This window comes from Zosterops lateralis (assembly GCF_965231275.1).
Source record: "Zosterops lateralis genome assembly, chromosome: 6".
Lineage (NCBI taxonomy): Eukaryota > Metazoa > Chordata > Aves > Passeriformes > Zosteropidae > Zosterops > Zosterops lateralis.
This window is the reverse complement of record NC_139761.1, coordinates 49235888-49259849: the sequence shown is the minus strand read 5'-3', so window position 1 is coordinate 49259849 and position 23962 is coordinate 49235888. Positions and strand designations below refer to the sequence as shown.

Sequence of the window (23962 nt, the reverse complement as noted above, 5' to 3'; positions counted from 1 at the left end):
AACATCTGTGAATGTTAAGTTCTTCAAATAGCCAAGATTCTGTTATTTTGCTTTTTCAAAGGCTTTTAATTTCATTATTTTTTTTATCCTTGGACCTCTCACATGGGTCTAACTAATTTCTTTGCAGCGATGGATGATGATTAAACAATTAAATCATTAACAGCATATCAACTGAAAAGTGCTAGTGGCACTACTTGCTTGAGGCACGGTGCAGTTCAAAGCTGAACAGACACAGTGGGTGGTTAAATCACTCACAGGCTCCTGTGCAGCCTCCAGAGGGAGGTAGATGTTAGCCTACGACAACTTTTTGTCCCCAGATGGGGACCAACACTCCTTTTAGCTCTGTCTGACACAACAGCCAGACATTGCTGCTGCATTAGAGTGGCTGCCAGCATGGGATGCAAACCTTGGAGAAGGTGCTAGACCATACCTTGAACCTGCACTGGGTGCTGTAGGGCTGTGTTAGCCCTTGATTCTATATTCAGGCTATTTCCAAATTACCCTGCCTGTGTCTGCACAGTCAGATGTGGCACACAAGCCAGCCTGGAGTGAGGTAGGGTCAGGGCTCCTGCTATTTATGCCATAACTTATTATCCAGCTCGTGTCTATCCACATGGCATGGAGTATTTTGGTCTTCTGGTCGATATTGCAGCAACTCAGTCCTGGAAAGTTCTCAGAAAGGGACCAAGTTTAAATTAGGACAGACTTACACACTGTGCCAGGCCCAAAAACTATAGGCAAGGAATTTGGCTTTTCTCATACACTGACTCCTGAGAAGATTTTGAGTGGGGTGAAATGACTAATGCATGGGAATTTTATCTAAATCACCATTTAAGACTTTAAATTAATTTAAATAAATGATAGTTGAATATAAGAAGTGATTGAAGGTTTTAAATTTGTTTGTTTGTTTGTTTGTTTGTTTGTTTCATAAAATAAACACAGCCTGATAATAGACAATCTTAGTGCAGGTAGACTGAAAGTGCAGTGCCTCTAACATCTGTGGTGATAGTGAAGCTAGATGGTAACACATGATTTTAATGTGTGTTATTGCTTTTATTTGTTACTGAATTCTCACTGGCAGAAATTAGTGGAGATTTGTGCATGTGACCAGCCATGCAATAAGCATGTTTATTGTATAATTCTTACTTTGCATTTTTATACTCTTTGCTAATCCAGCTTATCAGTATTCAACATATGATGTTTCAGAGCTGTCAGTGAACAAAAAAAATCATCTCCATGCTGAATAATTTCTTGTCTATGTAACTTATACTATGACCCAGAATTACTTTGCTTTGGAGAGGAAGGTTAAGAAATTGTCTTAGACCAGACCGAAGTTTTCTCTATGTAACTTTGTGATGAACCCAGAGTGAAGTAGTTCCAGTCCTACTAGAAGCAGAAGCCCTTTGTCTTTGTTCAAGGGAAATCCTCAGCCTGTGGCTGTGGTCTCAGCTTTTGGATGGGCCTTAGATGGGATGCTTAAACATATAAGGATATTTCCAGAGTACTGGATGTTTTAAGTATTAATTTAAAACATGTTTTTCCAACTCCCTGTCCTGAAGGTTAAGAGGTATCTTTGTACATGTTTAGGTGGGCATGGACTTTTGTCTTAACTGGCTACCTTTTCATGCCATTAGAATCTAAAGCTCTACTTGTAATGCAGCATCCTTAGGATTTCAAAACTCTTAATAAATTTTAAGATTTTGGAGAACCAGAGTATGAAGGCAGGCTGAAAATTGCAGTCCAAACTTTTAACCTGTTGGAACAGATTTTAGGAGTAAATTTTATTAACTTCCCACCTGATAGCTGCAGTTATCTCAATGTGTGCTCGCCATGTCTGGTAATGAGGTGAACTGCTCAGGTGAAATACTTAATTTTAACAGAGAACTTACCAGAAATACTTTCAAACATCTAAAAATAAATTCTAAACTATTTTTCTGCAGTAAAGTTTGATCTAAATGAGAAGGTGTGGCATTTTAAGGTTTGTAAGATAACTTTGCATGTTTCTGGCTTTTTTACTGATAGATAAAATATGACCATTCTTCGCTTATGATGCTGATTTCTTTCTGTCTTACTTCATGTGGTTATGTTTGTTATCTTCACTGTTCAAGGAGCTTTTTGATGCTTGTTGACAACGAACTTTTATTCTCTGCAATATGCCTCATGCTTTGGACATTAATAAAATAGGTTTGAAAGAGTAGTAAGAAGTGTATAATCAGTCTGACCATCCAAATAAATAGTTTAGAAGGGTCCTAAGTCAAATAACTGAGGGGTCAGCTGACTTCAATGAAATGATTATGAAACCAAAGCATATGAGAGGGACAGAAATGGGAATGAATCTTGAAAATTGAGAGTAGATATTCTTGATAGTTTTTAGAACATGTATTTTCTAAAAAAGGTTTGTTTTTGTTTTCATTCAAATTTAGTGCATGGCACCTAGATCTATTTTCAGAGTGGTGAGATGTGGTTTTCTTCTCATGTCCTGATGTTTAGGGCTCAAGAATTTGTGACACTTGACATGAAAAATAATTGTTTTTTTTCTCCACAGCTCTGGGAAAAGGCCCATACAAACTGGTCAGCTATTTGGATGGAAAATCTGTAATAGCAGCAAAATCGGTGGATGGTGTTGTTTTCCCTGTGAAAGAAGATGATCTTGTTCCTGGGCATGTAATGAGCTTTATGCTGACTTCAGGACTTTACAAACCCAGAGCACACGGTAAAGTCATAATAACCTAGCATCTTAAATAAGACAGAGGAAACCCTGCCCTTGTCTTTAAGAATAGACCTGGGTCCAAAAAAAAAAAAAAATATCTTTGGTTTATCAGTTGCATGTGCACTTTAACGTCTGCAAAAATTTTCTTTGGTGGGATTTAGACTGTAGCTTTGTAATCAGTTGAAAAGCAACTGCCTCCCCACACCCCAGCCTTCAGAAGCACCAAACTGGTATTGCAGCCCAGTACTCCATGTGTGTTGCTCCCTTTACTTCTCTTCTGGTGGAAGTGGGAAAGAATGGGAGAGGAATGCTGCAAGAAAAGTGCTCCCCACTTCCCTCGCTCTGCCACCATCAGTCATTGTCTGCTCCCACACACACAGAGATGCCCTTTGGCACTAACTGGGCTCTGTAAGGGTGAGTGCTGCAAATGTGTCTCCTTTGGGTCCCAACTTAAGTTTCCCCTGAACGAAACCTCCCTCTTCATCAGATGCAAGATGTGTTGCACACCTTCAGACATGTGCAGAAAGCCTGCAAGAGTATATCCAGCATTTGTGGCATTATTAAATGCTGAAGCTGTCTGCATGCACAGCTTTAATGCCCACAGAGCACTTGGGTATCAATGGTTTTACTGATCAGAGTTCCCCAATGAGCTCTTTGGACAGCCTGAAGGTGGCTGTCTTTGTGTAATCAAAGGAGGGATGTGGGTCACTTAAAAGAATGGTAAGCATTTGATTACTAATACTGCTGTCTGTAGAACTGACACAAGAGCTCATGTAACAGAATAGCTGTGGACAGATATCTTTTATTAGTCATAGTTTTGAGGCACTTGTACATTGCGTTCAATTTATGTTTGGAAAGGGAAAGTCAATCCTACTGTTCTATTCCCCCATAAAAATCTCTTGCTCAGAATTTAACCTGGCAAATAGAATTTGTGCCTTATGGTCCAGTTTGAGCAAATGGCATTCCATCATTTCGTCATGAGGAGTTTGTATAATCAATATGATGTATCATTATAGGACATTCTTGACTCTTTGTTACCTCAGTAAAATGCATGTCTTAGCAGTTTCAGGCAATTCCTGGATAATGGAGAGTTTGGGACATTAATGCACTGATTGGCTATACAGCAGGTGTTAAAAATCACACTGACTGTCCTTTGTTACTTATCAAAGAGCTACTTGCTGCAGACAATTCATAAAAAGGCATTCACTAGTACTGGTAGGTTTTTCAGACTATCTGAAGCTTTTATGCTCAGAAAACAAGGTGGTCTGCCAGAAGTGTTGTACCAGAATGTGATAATATATCCTTTTAGTAGAGATCATTTGTTTTCTGAGCTTTTTTTTTTTTTTTTTTAAAGAAATGCTACCCAGTCCTGGAGGGTTAGTTGATTTTACAGTAGATTAATGCTGTTTTCAAGAGACTAGCAGAGTTTACAGCAAAATAGAATGAAGTAATTCTGTGAGCAACAGATGCCTGTAACAGGCTCAAGATCTGATGTCCTGCAATTGGCTGTACAGAGGCTGCTTGAAATCAGAAGTACTGCAGGGTAAGGTATCAGAGGGAACATTTGCCAGAAAAAAGACTTTGCTGTAACATTCTTAGAGGGAGAGCTAGAGAGCTGAATGCAAAATACAGTTTTTTAATTTATTTTTAATGAAAGGCTGAGCTTTTAAGCTATCAATTCCTGATGGCAAATGTTACTTATAAAGCTAGTTAGATGGAGTTATAGTCTTTATTAAACAAATAGCTTAGCAAAGACTGTTAATTAAGTTCTGCTTGACTGCAGGGCTATATTTCTTTATCCTGGTGTGGGCAAATGTCTCAATCTCATTGTATTCCTGTTGGACTCTGTAGAGTATTTAGAAAACTAAGTAACCATCACAATCTAGCACTCTGCAATCCATAAATAGTGTATTTTCTTACAAGATTGTCTTTTTTCACTGGTAAGGCCAAAGTCAATTTTCATTCCTCATGCTACTAGTATTAGTAGGAGTATATCAGAATGAACTTGGTTTCTTATGCACATATCAGCAAATAAATAAGTTCTGTGTGCTCTCTTCTGTTTTGTTTTTTTTTTCAGATTCCAGCTTGATTTCATTTGAAACAGCTGAGAGACCAAATTACTTTCTTCAGCTGGTCTCCAATAATACTCTTGCTGTTTCTAAATGGAAAAAATCAGAAGATTTTCATAATAGATCTACGTTTGTCATTCACAAGAATACGTGGCTTTCAGGATACAGTTCCTTTGAGTCGTTTGCAAAACCAGGGTACTTCATCCACATTTCAGCCTCTTCAGTTGAGCTTTTGAAGTACCATCATTCAGAGGAGTTCAGACTGTCAACCCTTTTTAAACTTGTAGGTAGGTAATTATACTTGAATGTTACGAACAGCAGTTTTCTCCCTGTGTGAATCCAGGCTAAATGGTGGTGTTATTTTCAGAAGTGATGAGATTGCTTACCTCTCCCCTACATTACTGGAAGTTGTAGGGATTCTGCGACATCTAGGCTCAAAATGTTTTTTCCCTGAGCATTGTAGTGAAGATGAGACTCTGTTTCTTGTGAAAAGCCATTAAATAGCTTAACACATAATTTTGTTTTGTTTGCCAAATGGGTTTGGAAGTACATATCCTGGTGCAGAGTCTCTGGGCAATACTTGCTGTAGAGGTGGTAAGAAAATTCTTTAGGAGCGGAACATTCATACTCATAAATAATGGATTCACAAAGGGAATAGAAAAGAACAGATCTCTAAAAGTTAAGGTGTGTGGACAACATTTTCTCTCCTTTGCCTGCTGCCAAGAGAGAGATTTCTGTACAGTGAATTCTCATTGCTAACCTTGTGGCCTCCTCAGGAGTAATGCCATCTAGTGCTACGGCCTGTAGATTACACCTTTCAAACTTCATTTTCTCCTGAAAAACACTTTGACTTTTATCCACTACCCACTTAGGAACGCTGTGTCTATTGGGATGTTAACCACTGGTGTTTCAGTCATCATCTAGTTGGAGGTATTCACCCCTTCTTGGGGATCCAGATGTTCATTTCCCTGATGTTTTTTGAACAGATACAGCTTTTGAACACAAAACAGATTGCTGTGAGGGTGTTTATACCTATCTGTGAGGTTCCCATTCCCATAATAGTTCAATTTCACTGAGACATCAGGATCAGAAATGGAGAAGATATTCACTCTGAGGATCCCTTCATAGGAGCTGATTGCAGATGTTGCTCCTACAAGAGCTGATGACAAAAACACACCAAAAATCATGTCAGTCCAGCTATTTCTGTTTTTGGTTTGTTGGAGGTTTTTTTTTTTTTTAGATTAGTAAGGAAAAGAAATAATAAGAATTACAGTTTTTACATATTCCTAAACAAGTGGAACCGTGCAATGAATTGAAGATGGCCTTGGAGGTCAGGAAAAACATGCAAGAAGTTATATTGGCATATAAAATAAAGTAAAGTGGATTGTTTGTGTAACTACTCTGTGCTTTAGCTTTTACTTGCCTTAACACATTAGATACATCAAACATATTCATTTATGAAATTCAGTGACAATAATTACTTGCTGAAACCAAGTGTAGTATATATAATCCAAAATCACTGCAAGTGATTATGTTCCAAAACTTTTTTACTGTACTATAGTTTTAAATGCATTAGTCATTTATATATTTATTTAGCAGAAGTATTTTAGTAAGTGTTCCTGGAAATACCATTGTTTAAAACCAGTTGTTCATTCTCTGAAACGTGTTTTACAAGCAAAGAAAGAAAATGCAATATTGTATCAAATAAAGCATGGCCTGGCTATGTTTTACAGTGACCATGTTGAATTGTGGCACTGAAGCAACCTCTGATTTCTGTGACAGAAGAGGCCAACTGTATGCCTCGTGGAGCTTCTTGTTATCAAAACACTGAATTAAAGTGTTAATGGTGTCATTGTGAATCTGCCGATGTTTTGCAGTACATTATGCTGACAGCCCAATGCAGCTGTTGACTGGCACACTCCAACTTCAGAAAAATGACAGATTTTGTCATTGCCAAATGCCTGTTGCCTCTTGACAAATGCTTGTAATCACAGAGCTGTTGAGGTTTTTGAACGGCAGAATTAGAGGGTTAATGCCATTACCAGGATGTTCGTGCAGCATTTCAAGTAAGGAACTTTTTTGGGACACAACAAAAATATCTCCTTAGTCTTTTATCTTTGAGGGAGGAATGAAGAAGGTTAAAGCATGTTCCAATTCTCAGTGGTCGTCCATTAACACAGAATGGTGTGTCTTTTCAAGTGTGAAGTCTTTACCCTCCAGTCATTATACCAAAAAATCCTATTTATGCCAATGGAAAACTAAAACAATTTACCTCAGCAAGTGGGATCAGATCAAATGATCAAGAGGTATTTCATTAATCACCACATCCGAGGGCTTGGGTTTCAGAGTTTTATAAGCAGAGGAGCATAGGGCTCCAATCTTTCTCCAGTGTACTTTCACAAGGGCCAGCCTGCTGATGTAGGGTAATTACATGGTCTAAAAATACAGCAGCATTTGTTTAAGTTAATGGAAAAGTTACACCAGCTCCAGAGTGCGCAGGCAAAAGCGTATTGGGTTTCCTGCTGACTATTGTAAATGCTTTGCATATTAGATCAGAAACCCTTGAACCGGGAACAGCTATTCCTGCGGAATCAGAGGATAAATATCAGGAGCAGAATAATAGGCCCAGTAAATCCCCTTGGCCAGAAAGTTCCTCATGAGACTTCTTCATGCTCTGTGACGCACATTCAAAAGGAAAAATTTTAAGTGACCTGATCACTGCAGCAGTAGACACATATCTGTTTAAAGTCAGCTGATGAGTCACTTTTTCCAGTTTCATCGCAATAAATATTGTCACATTGGGATACACCAAGGTTGTGAAGTATTTGCCATGAGAAGTCACTTCAGCTTTAAAATTGGGTTATTTTCATCATGCTTTGCTTTTTCTGCTTTCCTGTTCCCATTTGAGGAAACTGAGTAGAAAACTGAATTTTGATACGTAGTATGTACTCATTTGCAAGAAAATACATTTTTGCATTCTATTCAGGAATTTCTTTCACTGGCAAATGGATTGGTATGTATTCAGTTGAAAGAAAGAATATCCTTGCTCTTACCAGATGGACAAGCACAAAGGTGTCATGTAAGAGTGATCAATTCCTATTTAAGATTGCAGGGAAATCAGAGTATGTAGGGAAATGATGGCCTTTTTATGGATATAGCTGCTGTTTTCTTACCCTTTGTAAAAATAATGTGCTCAAACTAGTTACCTTTTATCATTCATATAATTGTCAACCGTTTAGGATCACTGAGTTATTTTTATGTATGTTACGAAAATGTGACTTGCCCCATATAAATTCTGCAACAAAGTATTTAATAATGCTAGTTATGTGCTGTAATAGCTAACTTGCTGTAAATATAGGGCCTGGTTTAGTGAGAATTTTCAGCTAAAATTAAAAAAATACCAAGATGCAGTAAGTATAGGCACACTGCACAGAGGTATTTTTCAATGTTTAAATTTGATACAGAGCACTTTTGGTTCCTTTCAATCTTGGTATTTTAATTAACTGAATCACATTTAGAAACATGTTGCAACACTGAAAATTGAATTCATTTTAATGAAAAAGTTTTTTACAAAACCATCTTTTTTACCTTCAGTTTTACACATGATACTAATTACTATTTTAACATCAATTTAATCTTGTCCATTTCCATCAGTAGAATTAACTTTCTGGAGTGTCCTGATTCACTCATAATGAGTTGCTGTTGAGTTTAATTTGAGCTCATGTGCTTTGTTGGCCCAAAAGATCATGACGTGGGCCCTGGGGCTGGAAAATGCTGAGCAACTGCTGTTGTACCTGTAAATCCCATGTGTGCCACTGAACACATCTGCTTGGTACCTTCTGCAAACAGACTGGGGTTACTGTACAGTAACATCTTTCCTTTTTGTTCCACAAACATAAACATTTGACCTACCATTTTCGGGCTGAATAAATAGGAGGGGATTAAAGAGTTGCGTTAACATTGAAATAGTAAACTGAACCCATAAGTAGATGAGAGGTGGGTAATTACACTTCGCTTCCAGGGATGTTTTGGCTGGGCACAAAGTTTAATTTTTCCACTGATATTTGCTTACATTTCTCATTGCAGGAACTTAGAAGTCATGAGCAGGGTTTGTTACTAGTTTGTGTGTGTTAAGTGGGTAGATAGGATTTCATGTTTCTAAACTTGTAACTGAGGAGACAGGCAAGCTAAGTTACCAAGCAGAGTTTTGCCTCCATTATAAATAGAACTAATTCTAAAGCATTTTGTATCTACTAGATTTTTTTTTTTCATTTTGCATTGAAGTGGCAAAAAAGAAAAAAAAAGCATCAGGTAAGAATGAAAATCCAAGTACTTGGTTCTTTAAATTATTTTTTAGACCTTTTTTTAAATACAATGTTTTATTAACACAGGAACATTTTAAATTTTAGAGTTTATTTTTAAGTAAATAGCCATTTTTAAAGCATAACTTGAAATTACTACTATTACAGAGATTCTGACAATGGCATATATTGTCCCTGTGATGTAGAAGTCAGCATAGAAAATTAAGATTGGGTGGACTTGTGAACAGCAGGAATTGTCAACTCACAAAAAGAAGTGGCCAAGTTACTAAGAACGGTGGTTGTGGCTCAGCAGAACCTAATGGTCTGTCAGTGATAAAATAGCAAAAATCTTCATTAAATGGTGGCAACTACCATTGTTATCCCAGTTTTATTTTTGAAAGCCATGAAGAATAAATTCAGAAATTACAAGGAAGGAAATGCTTCAAGAAAGTGTGAAAGCAACAGAGTTGGGAACTATCTTTTAATATATTGTCTTTGGCAGTGTTCATACCTGTGCTCCTGCAGGGGATCTCTGCTGTAGTGTAGTGTGTTGGTGTGCTCAGATCCTGTTGGGTGAGAGAGCTGGGGGCTCAGCTGGCACGTCAGCTGGAGCCACTGTCACCCAGGACTCAGGTCACCATTTTGGAAAGGATTTGCTGTGTCACCAAACAGGAGACAAATGCTGGTAGACTTGACAAGGGGACATATGGTTATCTCCAGATGCCATGACGAATCCTTTTGAGGAACACGTGCCTGGTACAAGAAGCTTGATTCATTGTCTGTAAACTGTGTATCATTGTTTTGTGGTGAGGGAACTCTGCTGTTGCACAGGCTACAGCAAGCTCGTGTTACTGGTTGCTGGAGGGGGAATTCAAGTATTAAAAAAATGGGAAGCATGTGGTGGAGGTGGCTGAACAGACCAAGTGACCTCAATCACTCCTCATGTGGCTTCCCCTCAAGGCCCTTCACCATCTTCATTGCTCCTTTGGGCACTCTCTAACAGCTGAATGTCCTTTTTTATGTCATGGTGACCAAAACTGCACACAAGGCTTGAGGTGGGGCTGCACCAGTGCAGAGCAGGTGTTTTTGTGCTGTTTTTTGGTTTGGTTTTGTTTTACAGTGGCTTGGTCCTTGGGATGCTCAGGTGTTCCAGAAGTCACGTTGACAACAGTGAAAACTTTAAATATGATGAATTACTGAACTGATGTTTTCTTAATACTCTAAAGAATTTTCTCACAATTCATAACAAAGCACAAACTTTATGGGTTTACAGAGACATCCTGAAAACTTTCTGGAAAAAGGAAACCAATTCATTCAAAAACTCTTGCTGTGGTGATTCAGTGTACTCTTTGACATAGTTTGCACACTAAAAACACTGGTACAGCTTGGCCTGGCATACTCAACTCTCTAAAATCCCTTGACAGGAAAATGTAATGTCCATTGGTTCTACAGCTCTTTGAAAGCAATTTTTTATGACCAGGTTCACAAATTCTTCCATTATCCATAGTTATTTTTGTAGAAGTAGAGACAAAATTTGCGAACAAGCATGACTTCATTCTTGACTGAAAACAGCATTTATGGAACACTCAACAAATGCTATGCATTTATGTGGAGATTCACCCTAAGTCCTACCAAGGTATGCAACACCACCAAACTCTGTGAGCTTAGTTTGTAGGAAAGCTTGAGGAAAATGTGGCTATCATTTCATGAAAGTCTAGGTTTATTTGAGGAATGAGAGATGGTATGTTAATCTCAGCACTTGGAAGTGTTAGTTCACAGCCACCATTCTGCTAAACTGAGAAACTATAATTCTTCATCAGGTTACAGTCTGTCTTCTGCAAGCTTGAACTTTTATTGTGTTTGAACTTTACTGTGTGGTTAATGGTGACTTCTATTGCCAGAGTTAAAAGTTATCGATTTGTCTCTATACTTAATCTAGGGCAGACTAATGAATGAGATTTCCTAGACTTGACTTGGATTTATTTACTATTATCACCTCTTTTGGTGATTGCCTGTGCCAAAAGGTCTCTGATACATTTTGTATTTCCACCAGATATCTTCTTTTTCTCCTTAAATCTTGTATTTCTGCTATGTATTTTCTTTTGTCCTTAAACCTTGCCACTCAACCAGTCCATGCATACAAAACCTCATACCTCCGTCACCAAAATTTATGGAAAAAATTTCCTTCCCCCATTAGATTTATGTAACTTACATTTGGTGTCACTAGAAGGGATCACGGAAAAAATCAGTCACATGTACTTAACTTCTTAGGAGAATATAATAAATGCATATTTTACTGTCATAATAACTGTATTTATAAAAGCAGTGGCAAATTACATTCTGGGATAAAATGAGATGTAAAAGGGGTAACACTAGATGGCAACATACACACCCTTTTGTCTGAGTTTGATTTATATTTTTAAGAGAATTATTTGTATTTCAAGAGAAGACACAAATGGTTAATAATGACAGAGAGATAATTACTTGTAAGTGCAGATTCCCTAAATTGCAGGGAAAAAAAATTTCTCAGTATCTTCCTGGAAAATTTAACTGTCGTCAAGAAGATGTAAAAGCTCTCAGCCAAGGAAAGAACAGGAAAACTTAAAAAAAGACTTGCAAAAAAAAAACCCCAAAAAATTAAATTCTTTCTAAGTAGTTAGTATTTTCTTTCTGATGTTTAATGTGAACATTTTAGAGCAGTTACTCTTTGCAGGCTCTGAACAACATTGTTCTGAGCTGAGGTTTACCAGTTTAGAGGGGATTCGTATATGACAATGTTTGTCTTCTGCAGGCACAATTGTACAGGAAATGTCACTGCCCTGCCCTGACTGCTGCTAGAAGAGCTGGGGTGGGCTGTTATAGTGCAGGGACTGAAATCCAGATATGTGATGTAAATCTTGCAGGTTTTGGAAGAGCCACTGGGCTAATCCAATATTGTGCAGGAAATTTTCTGCCTGGAGATGGGGGAGGGCTGGAGTGCATTTGAATTTGTGTTTTTATTAGGTGACTTGAAAGTTTTTCCATAAACACTGTGTGTGCATAGATATTCCAGTGAATGTAAGGCATGTCTCTTAGTGATAGGTATCTGTGTGTGTTTCAACAAATATAAGAATAACAGATTGTTGTTATTTTTCAGATGTCAAATTTAGGCTTCTGTCCCGTTCCACGTGTGAATGGCGTTACGATGCCTGCACAAGCCCTTGTTTCAAGACATGCAGGGACCCTTTGGGAAAAAACTGTCAGACAGTACCAAAGTAAGTGTCTGTATTTTTATGGAAAAGTGTGTGATTCAGGCAAGACACTTAAGCAGGATAATAAGAAAACAAGGGCCCAAATGTACATATATCAGGACTGTGTTCTTGGGTAAGGAGGTAAGTGAAAGAGAAAAGAAATGGAATAAAACCTGCTGCTGTAGCCACATAAACCTGACATTTCAGCCTTTAGTGTGGTGTCAGGTTCTGGGATGACTGCTATATTTGTAACTTTCATTTTGGGAGTATTATAGAGTATTAATAAAGAGAGGTTATCACAACTTTGTTTCAAACAGTTGTGCCCCTGCTTTTCCATTATGTCATTGCAACAGCTATATCTGGCCTTGCTTTTTCCTGAAAATGGAATTCGTGCTAAATCTGGTAAAACTGACGCTCAGATTTTGACATTTAAAAATATTGGGTATTTCTTATAGCAATAGTATTCACTCTTGAACCTGTGACTGTTCCTTTCAAAAGCTGAGTGTCACAGAGTTCATGCTTTCCCTTAGATCTGAGTGGGAATGGAAGTCATGGCAATGACATTTTGAAGGAGTACACTGAGGTGAACCAGACTGCCTGCTTAAACACACTTATATATAGATTCTTTTCCTGAAATTGAATGCTTGTGCCAGAAGATACTATTTAATGAGTTAAGACTAATTGTTTTTCTTTTAGAGTGGAGGGATGCATCCCTGCCTGTCCTGTCAACATGTTGCTGGATGAAATCACTCAAAGATGCGTGTATTTTGAAGACTGTATGTCTGAAAACTTATATATATTATATATTAGACTTAGCTTAATGATTAATTAGTTCTTGAGTCATAATTTCTAGTATCAGTGTCTACATTTGTGTAACCGTGTCCTTAGTTATGTGAACCTTGAGCCACTAAACATATATATTAGTTAAATTAATTTAATTCCTAAAAAATATGAGGCAAATTTTAAACTAAGAAATATGTTCTTTCTTCATAAAACATTTCAGTAACATTAGATGTCACGAAAATGATTTAATGAATTTATTTTTTAATTTGTCTATGAGTTTTAGAAGTTTAAAGGCAATTGAAAAAATCAGTTATACGAGTTAACCTAGAACTCTGCTAGCTCCATCACTGTCATTATTCATGAATTTCAGGCTGTTTTCTTGTGTCTGATTTTAGGCATTGAACCTGCAGATGACAGCCCACCTTTGATTCCCAGCATTCAAACCCCAGCAGTTCCACATTTAACACCAAGCACAAGTTTGGCAGGGATCAGTGAAGAGGTAACTTCATTTCTTGTACCTGAGGCAAAGGACACGGAAACAACACTTGCCACAAAATTGCAGCTCACTGCAACTACAGGGAAACAGGAATTTTCAGATATTACATTCAATAAAACACTTCCAGCCATAACTTTATCACCAAGTATTTCTTCACAGTCAACAGAAACGATGTCTGGGAGAAGCACTACAGCAGTGACTGGGACAACAAAATCTAATGTAAGCTTGTCTGCTTCTGTTGGCACTTCTCTTTTGTTTCCATCTACTGTCAGTTCAAAAATTTCCACAAGGATAGAGCTGATCAGCAGTGGCTCCACTAAACTGCTGAGGGCTACAGAACCTCAGGCAGCAACTGCTACACATGCAGTGACCACAGGAACAGAACCAGAGGGCAAACCAACCTCTGTTTCTACTGGGACACCACTTATACTTAGAACAACAGAAATGCCAGTCAAAACTAAAATAATGGAGTTATCAGAAATGGCCACAAGAACGCTTCCCACAAAAGAAGCACAAGTAAAACCAGAAGGACTTACAACATTTACACCCAGCTCATTTGAATCAGTAACAGAAAAAACTACTGCATATGTGCCACAGTTTTCTACATCGCCTCTGGATGAGACTTCATATACACCACCAGTAAACTTAACAGGAACTTCAGAAGGGACAAAAACAAGCGTAGAACAGTCTTTTACCACAGTAGCTAATGTTACAGTGACAACATTTTCTCCTATACTCACTACTTCATCTTTGTTAAAGCCAATGTCTTCAGCAACAACAGAAGCAGCAGCTGTTTTAACCAAACAGAGTGCGAAGACTACATTTTCACCAACATCCGTGCCACCTGTTTTGTTAGGAAAGACAACTACGGAACCTCCTCTTGGAATGGTTCAATACCTGACTGGTACCCCAGAGGTGCTTTTCACTACAACTCTAGGTCCAAAGATGAGAACTCTACAAACCCAAGAGAGATCATCAGAAACAACTTTGTTATCATTTACAACTCATAAAAAGGAAATCCCAAAAATAACATCTCATGTAGAGCATACATCAAGTTCCTTTTTCCCTCCCTACTCACCACATCCTAGTTCTAGTACTGGAAAATCCTTCATTCTTTCTACAAAGAGACCTGCAGTGTCTGCTCCTACTCCTGCTTCTCCAGCTTCAGGTGAATTAAAAAAAACATTTAAAACTGTTTCAACTACAGGATATCCCTTACCCATGGTTCTAAACACAACTGAGTTCCTGACTACATTATACACTAAATATCCTGTCATGGCTGAGACTACCGGTGTGACACCTTTTTCTGTTAAGGTAATGTCCAGAACAACATCCCCTCTTGAATTAGCAACAAAGTCGACTTTGTTTTCTGGGAAAATAACTACTGAATACAAGTCAGCTCTGGTTTCAAGTACAGTGAAGACAAGTACTCCAGCAGATTCAGGTAGTGTTACGACGTCAACAATGAAAACCAAAGAAACCACCACAGCTCCTTTTGTAGCTACAGACAGAGAATCACCTCAAAGAACATCCATCTCTGGATCTCCACTTGCTCTCCTTAGTGGGACTGAAACCACACTGTTGACAACACAGCCTGGTAAATCACAAGTAGAAAGTATTACTACCATGACTACTGGAAAGCCATCTGCTTTGTCTTTTTCACCATCAGGTTCTCTAATCTCTTTAAACATTTCTCTTCCCTCACTACCCTCAGATGGAAAAGAAGCATCACTGACAACTCTCAGTCCCCTGCGTACATCCCATGAAATGACCTCTTTATATCCTAGAACAACTGTACAAAAATCTATGTTAACAACAGAAAGGACCTCTCCAGTCCCAACTTTCTCTATTTTATCTTCTATATTAGAACAATTAAGTCTAATAACAACAGTACCAGATGAAAAATCACTGGTGAATGTCACTGATGCCACATTCTCCCCAACCTCTGAATTCAGCAGTCAGCTCCTAACAACCAAAAAAATAATGACAGACAAAGAAAAATCCTCTCTGTCTCCTTCTGTTGCACTTCCAGTAACAAAGTCTTCTTACACTTTCTCCACCTCTCGGTATCTAGGAGATAAATTAGTTTCTTCACCTTCTTTAACAAAATTGCTACCAGAAGTAACAACCACACCAAAATATTCAGTAGAAACTAAGATGGTTTCTACAGCAATAAAACCTGCAGTCCAAAGTGTAACAGAAGCAGTGAAACTTCCAGCAGCTGCAGCTCAGCCATCCCTGCCTCCATCTTCAGCAGGGCCCTTCCCCTTCCAGACATCTTCAGGAGCTAAAATTCCAGTACAGGCCACAAGGACCACCATTATACCACCTCCTTCTCCTCAGAAGACTACAGAACTTGGTCATCAGACCTCTGAACCTTCACTGACAAGCCAAGTTCACCAGTACCCTGCAGTATCTCTAACAAAATCCCCTGGTCAGCCACAACCTGTCTTTAGCACTGAAGCCACAGTAGAACTGACTCCCTTATACCCCTTAAAGACCTCACTACCTGAAGACACCTATTCAAGTATGTTACCTACCTCAGTAGGTCCTACCAAAGTTATTTTACCAACTCAAAAATATTTGCATTTGACTGATTCAGTCACACATCCACTTGTATTAAGAACTTCTGTTTTGCAGCCTGCAGTCCCAGCTGGAACAGCACCTGATTTGATTTTTGGCACCAAATTTCCCCCTTTCTCACCAGAAGCACTTGCCACTTCCTCTTCTTTAACGATTAAAAAAGAACCATTTCCTTCATTTTCCACACAAAAGGCAGCTACAGATCTAAAATTCACACATCAGGCCTCATTCACTAAATCTCTTGATTCAAGACAAACACTTGAAGCATCACCTTCACCAGATTCTCAGTCAACCTCTTCAGTGGTTTTGCTACCAGAAACAACAGGAATTCCTGTTGCCTTGGAATCCACATCAAGGAAAAGTGGTACAGAGGAAACTGTGGTGCTGCCTAAGCAGGTCACACCTTCAGCCACGCCCTACAGTTCCACGATCCTACCAAAGACAGCCTTGTCTACTGAGGGCCATTCATCAGTTGCAGCTTCAGCCTCTCCAGCGATGAGCAGTGCTGGGCAGAACCTCAGTACTGCATCAGCCACTTCAGACAAACCAGCAGCAGTCTCAGAGCCCATCTCCAGCTTTCTTTCTGTTACTCCAGAAGCAGAAGGAGCTGTGCCCCTTGACACAGTGAAGTCTGAAGAGTCAGAATTAACCACAGGATTCCAGTCTCTCCTTACTCAGGGTGTTACTGTTACACCTCAAACATTTTACCCTTTGTATTTCACAGACACAGCTTCAGTTCTGCCCACTGTGCATTCACCTGCTGAATCAAAGCTGATTTCTTCTATAGCTCCACCATCAATCAGTACTACTCAAACTTCAAAATTTGAAAAAACATCTGAGATGCAAACGCCTTCTGTGAGTTCACTGCTGATGGTATCTGATCATCCAAATGGCACAGCAGCTCCATCAGTTTCCTCATTTTCATCTTTATCCACCAAACCACTTCATGGCTTGACTACAACGTTTTCTGATGGACTAGCAGGAGCTGCAGCATCATCTTTTATGTTGCCTCAAGAAACAGCAACTCTTCAAACTTGTACAGTGAGTAGATACAAATAATTACCTGCCTGCCTTGGAATATGCCTTAGTTACTTTTATACACTGATTAAAAATTAAAATTCTGAGCCTTGCCTTGATCTTTAGGATTTAAAGTATCTGTATCGAAAAAGGGAGTCTGATTATGTTATCCATTGCATCTGAAACCTTGGATAACTTCATTACACATAACATTTTTTCTAAGTGTTATACTACACTGGGCTTCAGGCCTCAGTTTTCTGAGTGTGACTGTTACTGGTCACACAGAGAATGGTTTTTTTTTTGCAAGATATGGTGTTCCATATTGTCCAGTGTCAGACCTTTGTCATGGTGTCCTCTTTAAAGCACATCTTTAATATAACACCCCTGTTATCATTCCTGCTTGTTTCCTTTTGTGTTTTCCCTTCTCAACTTTTTTCATTGTGAAGTTAAAAATTCGCTAGTGCTGTTCTCATCTTTACTATAGGGCAAGAGCATTAATCTGTCCTCAGAATGGTCAGGTTTTCAAAGGTTCTGTTTGCTTGTAGCTTCCATCAGCATCATGGGGATCAATAAGTGTTCTGTGCTTGGAGAATGTGAACCCATTTTTCAACAAAAACTATACAATATTGTGATACTGACCTGGTATGAATGGTAACCTCTGTCTTTTATTGAATCTGCTTCAGCCAATCACAGAGAGTGAGTGCATAAAACACATTTGTTTGGATGGACAACTGATCCAGGTTAACAAGTCACAGAACTGCCCATACAATGCTACTCAGCCCAGCTGTGGAGTTTTAGGATTTGCTACTCAAACAAATGGTGACAAATGCTGCCCAAAGTGGGAATGTGCATGTAAGTTCTAATTCTGCAGTCCTTTTGAAGGTAACAATTTATTGCATGTGTAAGAAGGGTGAGAACTAACACTTCTATTCCATAGCATAGAAGTAGAAGATGCACATTTTTTGTGTTACTCATTGTCTAAGGAAATTTATAATTGTAGTTTTATATCCAGGGAAATAAAATAAAAATGATCCTTTAATGTGCTCAGCATTTAAGTATCCACAGTGGATATGTTTGTCTGACTTGCCATCCCTCTAATCAGGGGAGACCGAATCAATACAGATTTTTTGGTTCATTTTTTAACTACTTCAGGATGAAAAGATTCCCTAGACCATTAATGACTTCTGTTAGCAGTCTAGGGACTCTGTACTGTAGTCACTCCCATCAATTACCTAGAATTGGGCAGAAAGAAATCCAAACCTTAAAGAAAATTCTGTTTTATCATACTGTATAAAGTATGCAGATATAAGCGACTGGAACTTCTGCTTAGGCTTTAGAGTTTGAAATAACTTGGAGTAAAACTTCAAGCCCACTGAAACACTAAAGCTTTAGCAATAAGACTGAAGAGAAATTAAACTTTTCACCTTAGGAATAAGACTACAGGGGAATTGTGGATCCGGTATGATCTGCTGTCACTCAGGATTTTTCTTAGTTTGGGGTTTTTGAAAAATTGCAAATCTTTGTTGTCAAGAACTGTATGGAAATAGCTGATTGCAGAGGTCTGCAGGTTGTCTCTTTGAAAATATGCAGGATTGAATTCTGCTGTCCATTTACAAAGATGCGCCAGTATCAAATATGTGAAAATATGTACTGGATATATGAACCTCTTAGTAAGCCAGTTTATCTTATAAAATTTATTGCTTTATCTTCATATTTTGTAAGATTTACCAGAATTCTAAAGTAAGTTAGGAAATACATTTACTTTTTTTTTTCCTTAGGTCGTTGCACCATTTTCTCTGATCTGAGCATTGTAACCTATGATGGAAATCATTTGGCTTTATTCAAAGAAGCATCCTACATTGTTAGTCAAACTCCAGATGAAACTATAACCATCCATGTCCTTGACTGTAGAATGGTAACTAACATTTATCAGCTAACAAAAGGTGTTTGGTACTGCTAATAAGATGTATCTGAAAGGCAAGAGCATAATAATACTTTATATTGTGGATTTTAGTCACTTCTGTGCAATATCTATAAATTGTGCTTCCTTTTCACAATACTTACGAATTGTATAACACTCTAACACCTGACTGTATATACATAGTTCCTTGTGAAGCAGCTGGAAGATGAGAGGTAGGTCCATGCCATCCTGTGGTATGTGTAATGTGGACAAGGTGGTGGGAGATTAAGTGGATTTACATCATTAGTGACTTCTGTGAGTGCTGTCCTACTGCAAATACCACCACAGTTGTACCAGTATCCCACCAGTCTCTTCCAAAGCAGGATTTTTATCTATGTTCATATGGACAAACTTGGACTGGAAACACCCATCTTCAGAGCCATAAAAGACTGTAGGAATGCCAGACTGAATGGGACCACCCTGTGCATTCCAAGTTTCTGACACAGGCGTAAGACAGAAAGCCTAATGGGGATCCTGTCTAATGTGTAGTGTGGGTTGGTTTTTGTCATGAAAAGTTAATTTCTTGTGAGCCTTTTCAAAACTCCTCTTAACTCTAGTCTGTCCTATGAAAGCCAGGTAATTTGATGTCTACATAAGTGCCATTGCAAAGTTTGGTTCCAAGTTTCACCTTAGAGAAGTTAATTTCAGAAGCTCAATATGACTGATATGAAGATGATGTGTTTGTGACTTTTAGATTTCTTTTTCTTTTTCCATTCAATATTTTTTGTTGTATTCACCCTTATGTAGCTCAGGAATTGTGCATTTATTCCTGATCCATTACTTCTGTGCTGTACATATCATACAGATTCATCATTCCTAGTCTCATTCTTGCTGACCTTCAGATACGTAGTTTGTGATTTTTTTCAAAAGCGCTAGTCCACCATATTTTTTTTTCCCTGAACACCTGTACTACTGTTTTAATTCCAAGATTGTATGATATAGCACAGTTGCTGAAAACAATGAGGTTATAGTATTTTGATTGTTTATCCAGATAAACTCTGTAGTCTTGACTTGAAACTGCAATCAACGATGGGTTTTCCTCTCTTAGTAGTATAATGCCCAAAAATCCCTAATGTCCCAGTACCTAAAACCATTTCGCAACCAATGTATTCAGATTTTGCACATCATGGCTATGGGTGATGTATTTTTGCTTTCTCCACAGGGCAATGCAAATTCAACTTCTTTGTGCCTGGCAATGTTGAACCTAACTTATGAATCAAATCAAATTATTATCAACCGTTTAAGCAGAAAAGTAAGTATTTTGAGAGATTTTATTTTCTTTTAGGTAACCTTATTTCTGCAGTCAGAGGAATAGGGTAGAACACCATAGGTTATATGATTCATTGTTCCAATTTGGTAATTAGGTGAATTTCTCCTTGTAAATTCAAAGAGCAAAACTGTGATCCAAGGGCAGTTAACGAGGTAAGTCTCAGAGCAAGGCACATAAATTGTTAGTACCTTTGGTACCTGTATTATCTCTGGAGGAAAGCCTGACTGTTCCTGAAATTACTTATGACTTAGATTCCTAAGCTGTTAAAAATCTGGCCTTAGTTCTTCTACCTGACAATTAACATTTCTTCTATGTGTCTTTTAGATAACAGTAAATTCAAGATCTGCTTGGCCTACTGTTAGAAAATATGGATACAAAGTTAAAGATTCAGGCTTCAAGTATGCAGTTGAGACCCCAACAAAAATCAGAATTCAGTGGTTTCACAACACAGGTGTGATGATTATTGAGTTGAATAGTACCAGAGAGCCAGGAGCTTTGGGACTATGTGGTAAGTATAGAATAATGCAAGAAACAAAGGCTTTCAGATGCTTTGCTAGGGAGACACATTTTCCTAATTATACAACCTCTTTATTGCAGGGTCTTTCCCAAAAATTTATTGCAGATTGCTGCAATCTTTTAAGTTATTATGAAAATTAATCTATTATTATTATTTTATTGTTGAAATTATATTTGGTATTTATTCCCCTCATCACTCTTTGCTCACAGTGTTGCTTCTGTCTGTAAGCCTCTTGAACCACAGGCATAAGTGCAGTTACCAAACCCAAATAAGTAAGACAGGTCTAAGTCCATAATTTCAAATACTTTCATTTACAGATTTAGTGTTTGATATCCAGGAAGTGGTATGTGCTATTTTCAGCTTCTAAAGATCAGACTTCCCAAGAAATGTAAGCTCTAGAGAACTAGTTTCATTTAACTATTGGAGAAAATACTTCAGAGGGAATTTCTCAATAATGTTATGTGTGTTGAGTAGTTTTCCCTGCTTTCTTTTTTTCTAAGAATTATAGCCTTGAATAAGGTGGTGGTGTTACAGCTTTTGCAAGCATGTGTTTGCTGATGTAAATTCCCTCTGTGGTAGCTGCATCTGTAAATTTATGCTGTAAATTGGAGCTGGAAATCGGGATTAAGGAGATCATATAATTACAGTGGATGTCTTTCCAGTTTCAGAAAGGGCAAATGCCTGTAGCTCAGTATCAAATACCAGGAATAGCTCAGTGCAGTTTCCAGTCCTGCTGACAGAAATGTGCTTCTCACAAAGAGAGTTTGAATTTATGCCATTTTGAAGTTTGATTATCTCTTATTTTCCCTAACTTCTGTTTTCAGTATTGTTCTTACTCTGTTTGGCTAATTGTTATTGTAATTGGAGAAAAACAGAAACAAGACAGTAAAGACTGGATATTTTTAATAAGCCTGATTCAAGTTATCCAAAGAATCTCTTTTACCTTTACCTGTTTGGTTGCTGTGATAGGGAGGATTGGGAACATTACATTCCTGCTTTACTAGGCATTTTGACTAGATGACAACACACTTGTGTGGATGGTGTTGCAAGTACAACTTCAGGGAATGTCCTGTGTGTTTCTGGTGTTCAGCTCTGGCTGGGAGGTTCTCTGCATAAATCTGCCTGCATAGTGCTACCTGGTGACACTTACAGAGCCTGTTTCTGATGAGCTCATTGTACTGCATCTTTTCAGGGTGAATTAGTCCAGCCTAAACTCCTTTCTGTGCTTTCTGTGTTAGTGCAAACAAAAGCAGCATACTTTCTCAGCTTTTAGCTGAATTGCAGTATTGGTAGGTCTTGATTTCTCAGCTTCATGGAAATGCTGAAACTAAATAGTCCATTACAGATCTCTGCAGCATGAGCGTCCTTTGGAAGGATTCAGAAACAACAGTGCCTTTTCCAGCACAAGGATTGGGCAAATGTGGCAGCTGCTGAAGAGCTGGGATGGGAGATGAGGGATGTGGGAGGGGAACATGGACATCTCTATAGCAAAACTGGTGAAAAAGATTTAAAGCATCTCAGTTCTGGTTGCAACTGGATCCTGCCAAGAAAAACGTGAAGCTTTAGTTTTGCTTTTTAAAATCTCCCTGTCAATGTGTAAGAGAAGTGAGAAAAGATGTCCCTGACATGAGAGCAATCCTTTTGAAGTCTTCAGAACAATCACATACTTTCTATGTGTGTTGCAAATACAAGACTCGAAAGGTTCAGTCAGAAACAATTTGGAAAGCTGCTTTACTCTCTGAATACCTGTTGCTGTTAGCCACTGATTGTCATCAGGAATTGCTAAAAATGATAAAACAGACCAGTTCTTTAGAAAGGGGTGGAATCCACAAATACTTCTTTGAACAGATAAAGGATTAGGATTGTGCTTGTGGAGACAACAGAAGAAAACATTCTAGAAGCCTGATACAAAAGTTGCAGAAACTGATTAGGAAGAAAGAATGGGGGACAGATCCATCATTCTGTTCTTTTCTACCTGCTGGTTTTTAAAGGCTATTCTAAGGAGACTACTGCAATACTTGAATGTTCTTTGCTGACCACAGTCTCCATGTAGCTCCTTTTGCTCCAAAGTGTTTCAAAATTGCAAACTATCTTAGTTGAAACAGAAATAAAAACGTGATGCTGCCTTCTGGTATCAGATAAGCATCCTGCCATTTTATGGTTGTTCCCTTTTCTGATAACATTTACAGTTTTAATTTGTTACTATACATGGAGGTGCCTTGCAACCTTTTTTAAAATACATTTTTGTTTAGTGTTTGTGCAACTGAAGAACCAACTGCCAGTTTCATAGCTGAGCTCTCTGGGAAGCTCTTTGATGTGCAGTAGATGTCCATTTGGAGATGCATCTTTACTTTTGCTTTCCTTCATTTTTCTGAATTTTGTGTATTTTGATCCTAACAAAGACTTTTTGTATCTATTGTAGGTTGTGATACTGTCATGTTGTATAAGATTTGGAAAAGGTTTTTACTTTCTTGAATATGCCACTTCGAACATAATTCACATGTGTTTACCTGCTTTTTAATGCTTTTTTTCCCCTTTTTTTTTGTTTGTTTTTCTTTTCTTTTTTCTTTTTTCTTTTCTTTTTTTTTTTTTTTTTTTTTCTGCTGGTAATCCATAGGGTTTTGTGATAGAAGCTTGGAAAATGACTTGATGCTACGCAACAGGACAGTTTTAAGCCAAAGCAGTTCACCCTCGACTTTTATAGACAGCTGGCAAGTGCCAGACACATTAAAGTATGTCGGAGAAGACAGGCATCAGGAAACTAATTGCTCAGTCATGGACTGCTCAGAGTGCTTAAGAATGGTGTTGAACCAGACCTTCAGCAGCTGTCACCCTTATGTATGTTAACTATTTCAAAGCTTACATTTTTGAGAGAGCTGCAGTTCAGATATAGTTTTGTATACTTGGTAATTTCACTGATGTGAGGCTGCATGTAACCATATCTGTTGAATGAGATGGATATTTTTGTGTGTGCTTACAGTTGCAAGGTAAAAGTAATTGAAGAGTGTGGCAGCTTGATAGGACAG

General features: G+C 38.2%; 1 protein-coding gene across 1 annotated transcript in view; it reads left to right on the top strand.

Annotated features, from left to right (window-relative positions):
* OTOG (otogelin) overlaps positions 1 to 23962 on the top strand; it is a gene marked incomplete at its 3' end in the record, with an annotated part of 84024 nt that overhangs the window by 43874 nt on the left and 16188 nt on the right. The window contains exons 28-37 of the mRNA XM_083863970.1: positions 2546 to 2713; positions 4788 to 5066; positions 12217 to 12334; positions 13007 to 13086; positions 13489 to 17213; positions 17873 to 18041; positions 18968 to 19104; positions 20312 to 20401; positions 20744 to 20927; positions 23554 to 23774. Of these exons, the coding sequence (XP_083720096.1) occupies positions 2546 to 2713; positions 4788 to 5066; positions 12217 to 12334; positions 13007 to 13086; positions 13489 to 17213; positions 17873 to 18041; positions 18968 to 19104; positions 20312 to 20401; positions 20744 to 20927; positions 23554 to 23774 (5171 nt within the window). The remainder of the gene's footprint in view (positions 1 to 2545; positions 2714 to 4787; positions 5067 to 12216; positions 12335 to 13006; positions 13087 to 13488; positions 17214 to 17872; positions 18042 to 18967; positions 19105 to 20311; positions 20402 to 20743; positions 20928 to 23553; positions 23775 to 23962) is intronic.